Raw genomic sequence first — 15,469 nt, forward strand, 5'->3', positions numbered from 1 at the left:
ATCGAATTAGATGCAAGCAAACTTTCAATCTGCTGCTCGAGTCGTCCAACCAGCACCGCCGCGCCTGCCTTCTGTCGGCAGCATCCCCGGCTAGCGGAGCTTGGCTTTGTGCATTCCCGAACGCCCCATCTGGCACTCTCCTTGACGATGAAGCGGTAAGGATCGGAGTCTCTCTGCGACTCGGACTAAGGCAATGTGTCCCGCACACGTGCCGCTGTGGCTGCACTGTTGACCCTTTCGGTCTGCACCCTTTATCGTGCAAGAGGAGTGCCGGACGTTTTCCGAGGCACTCTGCAATGAACGACATCATACGGAGGGCCTTCGACTCGGCGGGATTTCCTTCGGTCCTCGAGCCACCGGGCCTCGACCGCGGCGACGGGAAACGTCCTGACGGGATGACCCTTTTCCCCTTCGAAGGCGGAAAAGGCCTCGTTTGGGACGCAACCTGCTGCGACACCTTTTCTGCTTCTCACTTAACTTCGTGTGCCCTGGAGGCCAAATCTGCAGCTAAGAAGGCTGAAGATTTAAAGCTTTTAAAATATTCTGCCCTCTCGGAGAAGTTTTCCGTGGTGCCGATCGCGGCTGAGACGTCGGGTGCTCTCGGTCCAAAAACTGAAAAGTTCCTTCGCAAGCTCGGAGCCAAAATCTCAATGCGCACCCATGATCCTCGGGAGGCGAACTGGCTAATGCAACGGCTCTCGATTGCCATTATCCGGGGAAACAGTTTGGCAATCCGCCAGGCTACATATCCACCATAAACATAATTCTATCTTTTCATTGATTATTATTGATTGGAAATAGTTTTATTCAAAAAAAAAAAAAAAATTTAGAACTATCTTTTATCTGCTTTCGTGGTAATTAATCAGTTCTAATAAAAATAACGATACATTTTGATTATTATCTTTAGTATTAATTTTATTTAGGCAAAAAACCTATGGTTTTTCAATTATTTCCAGTTTTTTTGACGATTGTGTCAATGCTAAGGAAACAAATGAGATTCTTGCGGAAGTTAAAAATTTTCCAATTAATTTCTTGCGTTATTTTTTTGTGATTGTAAATAATTCAGAAATTTAGTTAGTATTATGTTTATGATGTAGCCTGGCGGATTGCCAAACTGTATCTTGCGTTATTTATTTTATGAATAATTTTAATATAAACAATTAATAGACAATAAATGGCATATATTTGAGCATAATTCTGGCTTAAAAACAAATATTTTAAAAAATAATTAGGTCAAATTGTTAAACAAAGTCAACAAAAATAAACATCCAGCTTTGACGAACTGTTTATCAGCCTAATAGTAAGCTATCCGTTCAATAACCACACAAAATAGACATTTAAACTTTAAATAATATAAATTAATAATAGTGACAAATAAGATATCTTCAACGATCATCAAAAAAATTTCGGGAAGTTCGTTTATTAGAGGCAGCTACACATGAAAATATACACTACCAAAAGGATTGTAATCACCCCTCAACACCGGCTGCTCTGCACTCTGGGAATTTTGTAAATTATCTTTAAAGTTAAATAATCAGAAAACTTGGATCACTGGGTAGAGACTCGTATGGTGGTAGACTGGGTACAAACTCCTCTTCTTTTTTATCACAAGTAAACATTTCCGTACTCCAAGGATCAACAAGTTCACATGAAGACATCCTTTGTGTCTGACTTGGAGGCAATTCGATTTGAAGCATTTGACTAGGAGCTACCACAATAGCATCAGAGAGGTCCACCAAAGTATTTGTGACCTCATATTCACTCCGAGAGATTTTAATAGCTTCTTGTAGCATTTTCTCGTCCTCCTTGGTTGCTTCTTCGTTCTTCTTAGCCTCAATCATGCTCAATGAAAGAGCCAATTCCAATTGTTCTTGCTCTTCTTGGCGACTTTTTGGAATGCTAATCCCACCTGTCCTGTCAGTCGACGGATCCGTTTCAGAAACTGGACTACACGTCTAAACAAGCTCTCTGTGGTACATTCACCAACCGTAAGTCCGGAGACACTATTTCTCGTATTGATTGCTCTAAATCTTGCCTCTTGTAGTCTTTCTGAGTTTTTGAGTAGAGAAAAAAGGTAATATGTCTTGGATTCCACATTGAAGCCCTTTTCTCCGGCCTTTTCAACGTTTTCTGAGGTAACCAAATCTTCCAGTTGAGACAAGTTTTCCAAACAACGAGAAGCCACGTACTGTGACCCAGTAAGTGTTATGTATGTGAGTAAATTCAAAGTTTTATTCACTCGTTGCCAATTTTTGTTCTCGTCGTTTATGATTTTCCATATTTTAGTCATTATTATCTGGAGTAAATTAGGCTCGTGAGTAAAATCGGCTATTTCTGCCATTAGAGTGCTCGAAGGACCCCAGGAATCTTTGGAGGTAGCTTCTCTCATTTTTGTACGTACGAGATTTTCACGTTGGTTTCCAGTTAACATGTTTATTCGTGCTTTTCTTAGCAAGTTATTCATAACAACGATAATCGATTTTTACCAATTTAATATTTTATTTACATTATTTTTTATTATACAAATAATCAACAAATAATTAATTAAATTAATAAACAATTTCATGAAAAAAGTTATTGTTTATTACGAAAAAAAAGAATTCGGTCAAGTGTTCGGAAGCTTCATGGACGGGAAGCCGAGGCGATCGAGAAAGAATTAGAGCGTACTATCGCAAGGGATATCCGCTCGAAAAACCATCTTGATTCGCGGGCGTCGCCTGTGATAGCAGACATGCGGAACCCGATCTCCTGAACGAAGATGAATGCCTTACTGCCCAAGGAACCGGAAGTCTCAACCGCGAATGGAAGGAATTGGAACTTCTCCGTAAGTGAGGAGTACTTCCGCATCTTTTTGCATTCCGCGGTTGTGACAATAGATCCAGGGGCGGATTTAATGAGAGATCTAAAGCTTAAATAAAACACTCAAAATCTGATACTAAAAAATGAGCAAGCATGAAAAGTCTCATAGATATAGAAAGCCTATCATATTTATTAACAGAGTTTAAAAAAAAGTGACATTTAGTTTTTTGGCACGTTCATTTTCTCCAAGAAAGGCAGTATTATTTAGAGCGTCTACAGCCTGTTCTGCAGAACCAAAATCTCTGAAAGTAACAAAGGCAAATCCTCGATTGTTCTTTGGAGTTTTCTCAATCTGAGAATGAAATGTTGGGATAACCTTGTACTTGACGATCTCGCCAAAAGATTGAAAAAGATTAATGAAGGTACTTTCGGGGATTGTCTTATCAAAGTTTTTGACGACGAGTGTTGTGCCTTTGTCCACTTCAGTCGTCTTTTTCTCAGATTTAGATGTCAACAGTCGCGTTACAGTCAACACGGAGTCATTCTCCAGATACCCGTCCATCTTATCAATGGCCTGAAAGTAATGAAGGGAATCTCACTTTCTCTGCTAGTGCTCTCGTGTCGAATGAGACTAATCCATAAACTGGCTTGTCTTGTTCAACAACCTGCAAATATTTGTGTTAGACATACCATGCGAGTTTTGACTGCTCCGAATTTAGAAAACAATTTCCACAACATTTTTTCGTTACATTTCTTAAAGCCTGTCACTTTGAGGTCGACATTTTCATTTCCCGAAAATGGGAAATAGAGATTGCACAGCCTGCCAATAGATCCCATAATTTACAGTTTTTTTCCGTCTGTGACAAACCCGTCGAGAGTTTCACAGCATTTGATTGCATCTTCCTCCTCATAAAACTCGGCGTAACACATCTGCTCATTATTCACCGAGGGAAATAGCTGTGGATACAAACATCAGAATTACGTCGAAAGTCGCGACTTTTCCTGAGTAATTGAGAATGAGCGTCACGTCATCCCGACTGTAATCGGAGGGAATTCCCTTGACACAAACATGTTTGCTTTTCTCCCTGCTCGCTCTCATCACTCGTAGAGGCAATCCTTTGAATAAACTATAGTCGAATTGTTCTATTGCCCTGACGGCTGATAGCATGCGATCAACTACTCAAACCTGCCCTGTCTGTCGAATAATCTGCAAAGGCCTGTTTCGAATCGAAATCAGTAGAATAGTCCGCCATTCTGACTGCCATGAGTCCCGGAACTGTGGAAAACAGTTCCGACAAATCTCGTTCTTCCGTATTAGGGTGTATTCCAGAAATGTAAAGAGTTATGGGCTGAATGTTTGCCATTTCCTTAATTTGACGCAAATCTTATTTAAAAAACTGGCATTAAATTTGCGTGTATCAATTTGTATATTTAGCAGACTACTCAATAATGGAATTAAGACTTGTTACTAATAATAATTCGAACGTAATTTTATTGTGGTTTCGAAGTGCCCCACATAATTTAATTATATTGATAATTTTTGAGTGGATTATCTTTACAGTCTGTAGTGTAATAGGTCAATAATGTTGATTACGTAGTTTGATAACTAATCAATAAACAATTAAATTAAGGTTAATTGACTGGTCTGTGTCAGATATAACCAAATTTTGTTTATGGTGGAACAAGTTATGTTAGGAATGAACAAAAAGGAATCTCCGAGGGGCTAAGGCACGCGACCTCCTGCGGTAAGTACCGCATGCGTGTTGCCACGGAGAATGGCGATGGATATCCTCTGCAATAGTTACTAAACCTAACCAAATTAGGATGTAAAAATGAAAATGGGATTTTTAGATGTATTTATGTCCTTTAGATGCTAGATAACACTTTCAAATACTACTCTCATCGCTTTCGTTGTGGTAAGTTAGGTTCTGGGTTACTAACTTGAGGTTTCTCATGTTGCAAGAGTTCCAGCAGATACTGGAACCAACTGGACTAAAAACGTGCGGACTAAACACTGGAACCACAGGTCCCTCGCCTGGGATTTTAAATCCACCGACACTTCCTCATCGGCGATGCTGTTCTCTGATCGAACCTCGAAATGAATCAAATTATGCCTCTCCGAACAGTGTGGAATTCATTCCACAAAACAAGTGGTATCCTCAGTGAGAAGACAAACCGATTTTACATTCTTTGAATAAATCGATTTTGTTAAAAAATTAGTTATTAAGAAATTTTATCTAAAAAAGTGACATAGAACGAACACTAGTCAATATTTTTCGATCTATTTCTATATTTAATCAATTTAGTGAAGCATTCTCTTAAAGATTATTTTTTGACCTATAAAATATACAGAACTCGATTATTTAAAAAAAACGACGATTTAAATGTAAAACTTGAAGAATTGTTAAGTTCTTTAAAAGTATCGATATAATTCTTTACTTAAGTCCCATATGGAATCTGGAGAACTAATCTAAATATGAAATAAATCAATATTTTTTTTAAACAAACAATTTTGTCAATAAAACATAATAATTTATAACTAAATTAACCCAGCCGAACGGATTGCTTGCGCGTTCCCGCGCACGATTGCGAGCGAGATCCTCTGCCTCAACTAAGAGGACTCGCAAGCATCCATCTTCTTCCGAGCAATGAGGATACCGAGGTCTTTTAAGAAGCATGAGGTCAGCGGACCGGAAGCGCCTGATGTCTCAAAAGCCACAGGCACGAAGGAATGTCGAGTGGCATGATTCTTGTATTTTTCTACTTTGCGGGCTTCCGCCAGGGCCGCGACCGAGCCGGAAGAAGAAGCAGATGACAGTAGAGCGGATGGGGACCACGTGTCTGCGCACGTGGCGTCCCAGATCAGCCAATTGCCATTCCGGAATGGGAAGGTGGTCATCCCGTCCGGGCGTTTGCCGTCCCCTCTGTCTAATCCGGCTGGTTCAAGCACGTTGGGGAAGCCAGCAGCGTTGAGAGCTCTTGAGATTACGTTGTTGATTGCTCCATGGCGAGGCGAGCGGCCTGCGCTCCGGCGGCAGGAGAGGGGGTGAAGGCCTTTCACGTCGACCGTACCTCCGCATCGACAGGGATGAGGGGCGCAGACATCGAGCCCCAGCCGAAGAGCGACCCCGATACGTAGTGTTTCGTTGTCTAATAGGGAACCCGTCGATGACGTTGGGTAATCAATATTTTATTAAATGGATCTTTAGTTGAATTTGAGAAAAACCAAATTCCAATTTATCTGAAAAACAAAGAGGCTCAATTCCTGTATTTCAAATATTAACAAGAGAGATCTCGGTATTCCAAATACGTCGTTAAACCGAGAATGAGTAATAAATTTGCAATCGAAAAAATTCTTTATGAATGTAAGAACGTGTGTTCAACAAAAGTCCGGCGGAGGACAAAGTCAACGCTATTAACCAGCCTCCGAAATGGCCCCGTGGTGGATTGGGAGGTTCGTTTCTAGAACATGTTCCAGATCAATAGACGTATTTAAAATCACCGTCAACGAGCGGGACATGATGACATTAAGAATCAATAGAAGTTTTTCAAACCGATAGTAAGGAGACAACCAGAGAAGAAAAATAAGATGTGGGATGAAAAGAAAATTCTTAGCACGAAGCAGTCAACCTACGATTGATTAAAATGTCGTTAATTGACTGTTCTGTGTGATTGATCGAATCAGCAATATTCAAAATGTTAGAGAAATCCTGGAACGCCGTTTTTAAACTTGCTGATCCAGTCTCCCGTGAATCCAAAAGAATCAAATTAGGATTTAAAAAGTAAAATTAGTTAGATAGATAGTATGTCGCGATCCTAGAATCAAACAGTGTTATGAATTTTGACAGCCACCACAATTTGGCATAAAATAATATGTCGCGACCCACGCTGGCGACCATCCCACGCTGGCGACCAGAGCGACCTTCATTGTTGACAAGATTGACAGGGCGACCTACATAGTTTGACACTAATTACTAACTAAAGATAATTGCTAAAAAATCAAAAAACTTAACATTTTTTATCTCTATTCATAGTAACTATTTCGTAATTCGAACTAAATGTTTGTTAGGAAAGACAACAATTAATCTGTATTTAGACATTATATTTTTTACTTTTCCCTTTTCTTCATATGGGGATTCAATGACGGATTCGTCCCACAATCTTTTATTATTCATTTCTAAAATAAATACATCGTAAATTTACCATTAAGTTCATCTTCGACAAACGATGCCTCGTTATTTTCATCTAAATTATAAATAAGATTATAACCTGGGATCGCCGAGTGGTGTGTCGTATTATAGGAAAAAGTTACTTTGTCTAAAATTGTTTCCAATTTTTACGTATTTTTTTATCTAGAGAAATTGTACAATAAGACCGGTTTCAGTAGCATTTTGTATATTTGATTTTTAGAGAGGTCGAAATTTGTTCGTAATATGTCCGCCGTATTGTTTCCAATTTTTAGTTCCTTCTTTATCCATCAGTTTTGCCATACCACGTGTCAATATTTAGTTAAAGCGCTCAATTACACCCTAATTATTTCAAATTTAATCCTCGCATAGTTGAGCCATAAGTTGGTTTTTGAATTCCAACCCGTTGTCCGTTTGCAAGATCTGACAATATCCAATTTGATAAAACAATTTTTGAAATTTATTCACCACTTCTTCAATTAAATTTCAAGTCTTACCAGAAGCAGTTTTATTTTTTAAAGATTTGCAGACAACAAATTCGCTGTAGATGTCAATAATTGTCAGTATCCAATTAGATCCATCGTTAAACTCTTTATATCTTCTAACATCAATAAGATCCGCCTGGAATCTTTCATTGGGTTTTCCTGCAGTTACATGGTAATTAGAATCCGACACCTAGGTATATTTTTTTAAATACTTTCAATGGTAGGGCAAATTTACAAATTTCGCAGTCTTTTATAATTTGTTCGATGATTGGACGTTTTACAGTGAAATAGAATTCACTGCACTTTTTCTGAAGCTTTCGTATTCCCCAGTGGGATTCTTGGTGAATGGCGAATGCTAGTGTCCTCATCTCGATTTCATTGTCCAGACAAATGACCAATTTGTGTTTTTGGTTATTCTCGTCTTTAGATAAAGACTGAGTTAGGAGTCGCAAATATACCGATCATTAATAATGATAAATTGAGTCGCTTTTTTCATGCTAACATCTTTTGAGAGGAACCATAATTTTTTTTTGTAAAATGACGCTAAACCATTTCTTAAAATGAATTTTTTCCGGTTTAAATCACCTGTCAAACTGAAGGTCATAACCTGTCAAACTGATGGTCGCCAGCGTGGGTCGCGACATAATAATTTAAACTGTTGTTATTGCTTTAAAGGGGACAAAGAAATTAAAATTATTGCTAGAGTTTCACCAAACAAACCATTATGAACATAATGCTCTTGATACACTTTGCAAAAGATTTTCTGTAATCAAGCAAAATATCATTGTCAAGTCGTGAGTGCATTATATATAAGTTTCTTATACCACAGAAACAGTTGACGATTTTGAGTGATATTGCCGTTGATTTAGTAATAAAAGGTTTCATGTTGTGGATTAAAAATAAAAACAGCCAATTTTTTGATTAATATCTTTAATAGACGGCTACTCCAAATATGAGTTTACGGGGAATCTAACAAATAAAAGTGGAATAAAGATGGTGAAAAAATCTAAATAAATTTTTTTATGGATTTTGGTCCTTACTATTTTCATAGGACCAATTTTAGAACTTTTATGTGAAAAATTATGCGAAGAATTCTGTATTCGTCAAATATATAAAAGACAAATTAATCCCAAGCTTTCAAAATTGTCTAAAAGATAGTTAGGGGTCTGTCAAAAAATTCACTCCAAAAAGCTTTAAAAAGTGGTTAATTTTTAATTCAATGTCAAATTTGAAGGACACCTTGTCAAGCATGTAGACAACCAGGTCACAACCATAGTTGGAAATGTGGGGCGTGACAGAATTAAACATTGCTTTAAAAACATCTCGCATTCATGAAAAATCACAAATCATTAAATTTCATCAGAAAAATCATTGAAAAGTAAAAAATACTGACAAAAAATACACGTCATGAATAAATAACAACAAAAACACATTATTTATGCAATTCAAAAAACCACTGGCATTAGTACCAAATTGTGGGAATGAGGATGATTTCACTTAAACACAAGTTTAAAATACTTTTTTAATGTAGTGAAAAAAACATAAAATCTCTCATAATACTACTTAAACCCCGCACTAACGTAAATTGCCAACGGCCAATATAACTAGGGAATTTTTACGCGCACCAAATCTATCTCCATTTTGACAAATTCTTTGCCGTTATGATTTTTTGTAGGGCATAAGAAAAAAAAACTTTTAAACCGGCTGAAATCGATATTTTTTCTTTATTTGGAGTTGTTTTGAGGAAGAACAATTTGAAATTGACATTGATAACATTCATAGACAATTGTGGAATTGGTTGCATTGAACACGAAGTAGTTACTTGTCGTATGATGGTTTTTTAATGAAGAAAAATTTATTTCTGCAATATTCCTCCATTTTGTTTACCTCAAAGTGATATTCGGAATAAATCTTCAATGATAGCGAATGGTTTCCATAGCTGTTAAAACCATTACCAACATTCTTCCTCTGTTTATATCGTTATAATGAAGCACCCCTAACATAAGATTGCAATTTAGCTTAAAGTAAGCTAAAATTGCTGCATTTTTCAAAATCTTGATTATTTTAAAAGACACGCGTTTCACGTCCGGCGTAGTAAAGTTTAATCAGAAAACCTATTTTATCCAGATTTCTTTATAAACAAAACTGGTCTTATAAACAAACATGGAATTAAAAAAATCTCATTTTCGCTTGGCCTTTGTCGATTTCTTCAGCTCCAATTTGACAGGATCCTTAAATGGTCAATCAAACATGACCTTCCGTTTATGACTATTCACGACAGGAGTAAAAAACGAGTCAATCCGCTGCTGTACTCCCTTGTCTTGAGCTTTCTTCAGTCTGTTCACACAGCTTCTGATCTTTTCCTCACTAGCAATTGCCAGAAAGTCTGAACCCAAAGCCTTTCTCCGTCACCATAAACTCGATCAATCCATCAACCGCCGGAGGACTCCACTCAAATTTCTTTTGAGTAAAAAAATAATAATAACAGGAATCGAAGAAACATCCGACACGAGAGGATCCAAAAAGAGTTTTTTGGCCTCCTAAAATCAGTCAGTCTTCCAACCTGATAAGACCAATCCTCTGGGACCGAATATTTCTAAAATTAAAAAAATCAAAAACGTTTTTATCGAGGGCGGGAATCATTTCATCGATAGATTTGTGTTTTTTTAGGAGCTCTAATGCTCGTTTAGGACCAATTCCGCGAATAGAAGGACAGTAGTCAGTACCCATAAGAAGACATAGCTCCACAAACTGCTCTTGTCCCATATCCAAAGAACTGAGGACGTTCTCAAGTCTAATCTCAGTTAAGGGGGATTTCCTTGATATCTCAAAAGCCATACTTTTGGTTTGAAACAGTCATATGCCTCAGTAATACTTTCCCACCAAATGCCAATGTATCCATGTCCTCACTCGCCACAGCAAAACAGCGATTTCCCTTCACAAGTGCCGCACACTGAGCCTCCGCTTCTCCGGGAGCCTATTTTGACAAAAATAATAAAACAGTTAAGAAAGGCACTCCGAGGAGACCCAGCAGCCTCTTGCAGTCGTCGGTCTCACTCTGAGAGACAGTTAGCAGTCGAAGTGACATTTTCTCAACAGTTTCCGCATCTCCTAATTATTATTAGTTTTCAAGGAATTACCTAATTGTTCTGCCTCTTCTTTTTTAATTCTGGCTTCTTCCCTTCGGATTTTTCTTTTATCGAGCTAATATTAATATTTGACTAAGGACCTGAAATTGTTTGGAATCTGGTGGTTTCCCATCAAAGACATAAACTGGTTTGATCCCTTTCTCCATGAGAGAAACCGTTCTATACATCAGGCCCATCAGATGACTAGAAAATGGTCAAAGAAAAGATACCCGGTGGGTTCCCCATCAGATGTGGTCATTCCTCCTCCGTAGTCATGTCTGATTGCCATCATGAACTGGTAAATAAACATGGACGCGTCGATTGCCACTATTCGGCCTTTACGTTAATTTTTTAGTTTTTACCAAATAAATTGTTAAGTTGTGGGTGTTTAATAGCACTAGGGGCGTAATCTCCTATCAACTTTGTTAGTCCGGTGATGCCCATAATAACTAAATAAATCAATTTTATGAGATATTGAACCACCAAAGTCAGTCCCACCAAACTTATTTCTTGAATCTAAAAATTTAAAAAAATTTAATTAATATAATAGTTAACTGCTGGATGGTTGTTAAATCTTTTTATAACCATTTCCACACAGTATGTATCGTTCGGCACAAAACAAAAATATTTACGTGGAGTGGCAGACACAGTTGGCACTGAGAATTCTTATTAAAAAATGCAATTTTAAAACAATCCAATAAAATTCGTTTAGACTAAAAAACTCAATTAAGCCAAGGAAGATCAGCAAATTATTAAAAAAACAAGACTTTAAAAAAACGGGATTTCGCTCAGCCGCTAAATTACACTAATTTCGGAGAGTAATTGTAACTAATTATAAAAAGTAAAGTTGTTAAAATCCTCCAAATTCTTCATCATCATTGCCAGAATTCCCAAAGCGACTTTTTCAATTATCTAATCATTAGACATCAGATTCTAATGTATATTTAGAATTTTTGTAATTGCACAATTTATCATTTTCATCTTCTTGCGTGTCTTTAAGGGTCTGTTTCGCATAGAATCTTGGAGTTGTAGCACTCGAGCTAACCCTTCCAATATGAATGCTTGAACTGTGGTTTTGGTCATGTCACATATACATCTATGTCCCGTCTTTCTGATCCACATATATGCCGAATTCCATAATTTGAAAAATGTTTTTTAGTTTAAAGTCAGCCTATACGGAATATACACGGTAAATGGGTCTATAAAAGAAAAGTATCGTATTTTAGATAAAGAAATATCTGGAGTCATTAGGTTTTTTGGGAAATTCGCTTCAAAGATATTTTTGAGAGAAATCCCTTCGACTTTTTTGAATTTTTGGCCTCCACATGATCAGTTTCCTTCCCGACCGAAGTCTTTTCCACAATCAAAGATTTTATTTTTTGGTGAACTAAATTAAATTCCGTGGAATTCGAATCAATAGGAACAAAATGTTTCGACAGACCATTTTGTTGAGTAATTTGGCCACAATCTTTCCTGCCAAAGCCAATTGATGTCTTTAAGGCGGGAATTTTAACATCACTGTGTGGATTAACTTGTCCAGTATGAATTATTCGACTATTTTCTGACTAAAAACATAACTTGTTCCCGACTTACTTGTACATAGGAATTCCAATCAGAAAAATCGGCAAAAATTGGAAAATTCAAATTGGAATTACTCGGAGAAGCAAATGGAAAAGAATCTATCAATTTTTTAAGTGATATAAAGAGCTCGTCAGCTGTACGAGAAATGACTATTGCCCCGAGTCCATGAATTAACAACGCCTTAAAATGTATCAGATTTCGTACCGAAATAGAATATGACAATTTTGCTAGTATTTCAGTTGGTTCAAGGCCGATTCCTCCCAAATCGTTCATTTCAAGAATGGAAACGCCCGCCTGCATTCTCCGGGATTTGTCCATCGATGTCTAGGCGAGTAAATTTATCAAATATTAATTAAAATAATATCTCAAGTACTGACCGCGATAAACATTGGCGAACAAAGAAATGCAGCAAATTTCAATTCGGGAAAAGAGTGGAAAATAGATTTGTTTATTTTGTACAAAAGAGTATTATATCCACGAGAATTTGTCCTGTGGTCAGAAAGGCCACTTTCCGTCACACAAATTAGCTCTTGAGCCCTAAGAACCGACCAAGAAACACCACAGGGAGTGGTCAATATCGAAGAATTGTCTAAATTAAACTATTTAAAGAATGAATGGATTAATTAGTACAGCCAAAGTGTCACCAACACATTCAGAATACCCCAGACTCGAAATTAGCCTGCAAAGAGAAATGAGGTCGAGACTTTCTTGAGCAAAGTCTGGGCGGAGCGCTCCAATTGGTTCTAGGCCAATTTGATGTCTAAAATACTACCAATCGAAGGGTAGTTAGAAGAAAGGTCATGTTTCGACTGTTCTGTAACAGTCAGAGAATTAAATACTCTGCACTATAGACTCGAGTTCAGTAATAAAGCCTGAACTGCTCCTAACATAATCAACTCTGGCAAGTTTAGTGAGGTAGAGATAGTCCTGCTGAGTAGAAATGGGTCGAAAGGAGCTCATCACTGTGAAAAATTACGATATAAATCGGACCTACGAGCAGCAATCAAATAATATGTGCGCTTTTAACTGATAGTAATTAACACAGCGCTGTTGTCGGCAATCGATATAACTAAGAATTTATGGTCGATACAAGTTCCACACATATTTTGGGCATGATGAAGCCTGTCTATATAACCACCCGCTGAATATGCTAATAGACGGTTTTAATCAGGTTAATCCCCACATTATTCCAATTGTTGGTAACCACCCCAACCAGATGCTTTATAATCTTTCATAGTATAAAATAAATTCAATTAGCTTCTCTATCCGTGACTTTGTGGTATTTCAGATGAGATTCCAATAATAAGAGAAATCTGGAAAGCCAGATTATGATCGGGTCAGTAATTGCAGTGCCAAAAACAATACCATTTATTGATTATTAATTCAGTTCAAAGTAGAGAATTGAAATAAAAAATCAATCTCGCCTTTAATTTTCAAAATTTTGAAACAAATTGTTAATGAAACAATCACTTTAATGCTAATTGACAGGTCATTACAACCGAAATTCTCTCAACGAGATGTTGAGTTAACACGAATCACCGTGACTCTCCACATTCGTTCAAATTTGTTTGATGAAGCTTTTTGTTCAAAGTCTTTAACTCCAGAAATCGCAAATAATCTTAAAAATATTAAATATTTTTGGTTTAACCAAACATGAACACGTTTAAAAGTTTTCTGAGGTTTTGTGCTCGATATTAAAAATCAAAAAATTTGATAATTAAAAAAATAAATTCAGAATTTGAAAATATAGAATTAATTTATCTCAGTAATATTTTGATTTAAATTAAATAATATTTAAATAATACCACATTTTTGTGTCAGATGTTGTTACCAACGGAATCATATTTTGAAGATTTCAACGAATCTCGTCCTCTCCGTGAAAACGAAGACAAAGGAGTGAGTCTAACTAGTACATTTACTCACACTAGACCACTCTCATTGCAATCCAATGCGAAAACTGTTTAGTTCTTGGTTCTGACACAAAAACGTCTTCAGGGTGAGTAAATAAACACAATAATCTCGAATAGAATTATCGTAAGCGAATATTACTCTCAAAAATTCACAAAAATAAGCGACAGAATTGTAATAATGCGTGCAGGAAGTGCAGCGGACACTCAAATGATTGCCCGCATATTGGAGGCCACTCTGAACATGCACAGGTCACTTTTACCATCTGTATTCCTAGAATAGAAAACAAATCTGAACTTTTGGTCGAGGTTGCTGCCCACAAGGCTGCCAATTTGGTCTACAAGTACAGAACTCGGTTGGGAGTGAGTCTTATAGTTGCTGGGTACGATTCTATCAAAAAATTTCAGGTTTTATTATTTTATTTAATAATTAACAAGGTTTATGCTGTCTCTCCTTGTGGGTCTGTACTTTCCCGACCTTGGCACACGACGGGATCGGGGTCGTTGTACTTGTATAACAGCATTGACAACTTTTATACACCGGGAATGACCGAATCGAAGGCCATTGAATTGATTTTAGGAGGTCTTTACTTTTGTGAATGTTTTTTTTAGGAATTCGGTCTTCAGTATTGCATGATCGTGGAAGTGGAGGATTTGTCAGGATAGGAGTAATGAAGGATTCGGGATTCGAAGTCAAGACATATCGAGTTCATGATCTCATTTCTTCTTTGTTGTGATTTTTTTCAGTTTTGGGCTGAATTATTTGGTTCCTAATATATTGAAATGATTATTTGTGTTTTTTCCTTATTGTCGCAAGACTGGCTGGATAGGATGGATTATAAAATGAATAAAAATAGTGTTTAGTAATTATTGTCAATCATTTCCAACACAAAATGCGATGTAACGATTTTGTAATTCTGCGATTCGAACGATTTCAATCTTAAACAATTTCGATCGGCCACAATAAAGTTAGTGGAAGAGCCTGTGATAAAACTGATATATAAACCAGGGAGGATGACTGTTCTGCCTCCATTCTGATTGATGTGGTTCTCCATCCATTCTTTAGAAGTCCCCTCCTCTACATTCACCACACAAAATTCAATTCCATCAAGAATATTCTACCAGTTTAAATGCCACCAAAATACACTGTTTTAACAACCGGCGTAGAAAATTGCTTTGAAGTGGTGGCACTTGTGAAATGATAATTACATTTCATTAAACTGGCCTAATTGACTATTTAAACACTTCTAACAGTTCCAATCAATTTACGCAGTTCTTCAAGCGTCAGACAATCACTCCACTTCTTGTCCAATCTTGTTTGTTGGATACGAGGGAACCGGAGAGTATGGTTAATCAACGGTTTGTAATGAGGACTCGTCATG

The 15,469-nt window shown here is 37.1% G+C and overlaps 2 protein-coding genes and 1 long non-coding RNA gene across 3 annotated transcripts; 1 reads left to right on the forward strand and 2 right to left on the reverse strand.

Annotated features, from left to right (window-relative positions):
* Nucleotides 1-1,480: 1,480 nt before the first annotated feature.
* LOC115227359 (epsin-1-like) lies at nucleotides 1,481-2,459 on the reverse strand. Its single transcript, XM_029798223.2, has 2 exons — nucleotides 1,988-2,459; nucleotides 1,481-1,955 (listed from the first exon to the last, which is right to left on the reverse strand). Exons 1-2 carry the CDS (start codon nucleotides 2,429-2,431, stop codon nucleotides 1,527-1,529), a joined length of 873 nt encoding a protein of 290 aa, XP_029654083.1. The 5' UTR covers nucleotides 2,432-2,459; the 3' UTR covers nucleotides 1,481-1,526.
* Nucleotides 2,460-10,950: 8,491 nt separating this feature from the next.
* On the reverse strand, nucleotides 10,951-13,140 carry LOC115227360. The gene is made up of 5 exons (XM_029798224.1): nucleotides 13,069-13,140; nucleotides 12,811-12,948; nucleotides 12,558-12,779; nucleotides 12,193-12,504; nucleotides 10,951-11,115 (listed from the first exon to the last, which is right to left on the reverse strand). Exons 1-5 carry the CDS (start codon nucleotides 13,138-13,140, stop codon nucleotides 10,951-10,953), a joined length of 909 nt encoding a protein of 302 aa, XP_029654084.1.
* Nucleotides 13,141-13,976: 836 nt separating this feature from the next.
* LOC115227377 lies at nucleotides 13,977-14,339 on the forward strand. Its single transcript, XR_003883106.1, has 3 exons — nucleotides 13,977-14,076; nucleotides 14,109-14,176; nucleotides 14,208-14,339. It is a non-coding gene; the product is annotated as an uncharacterized LOC115227377 (long non-coding RNA).
* The last annotated feature ends 1,130 nt before the right edge of the window (nucleotides 14,340-15,469 follow it).

This window comes from Octopus sinensis, unplaced genomic scaffold (genome assembly GCF_006345805.1).
Source record: "Octopus sinensis unplaced genomic scaffold, ASM634580v1 Contig02842, whole genome shotgun sequence".
In the NCBI taxonomy this organism is placed as follows: Eukaryota; Metazoa; Mollusca; class Cephalopoda; order Octopoda; family Octopodidae; genus Octopus; species Octopus sinensis.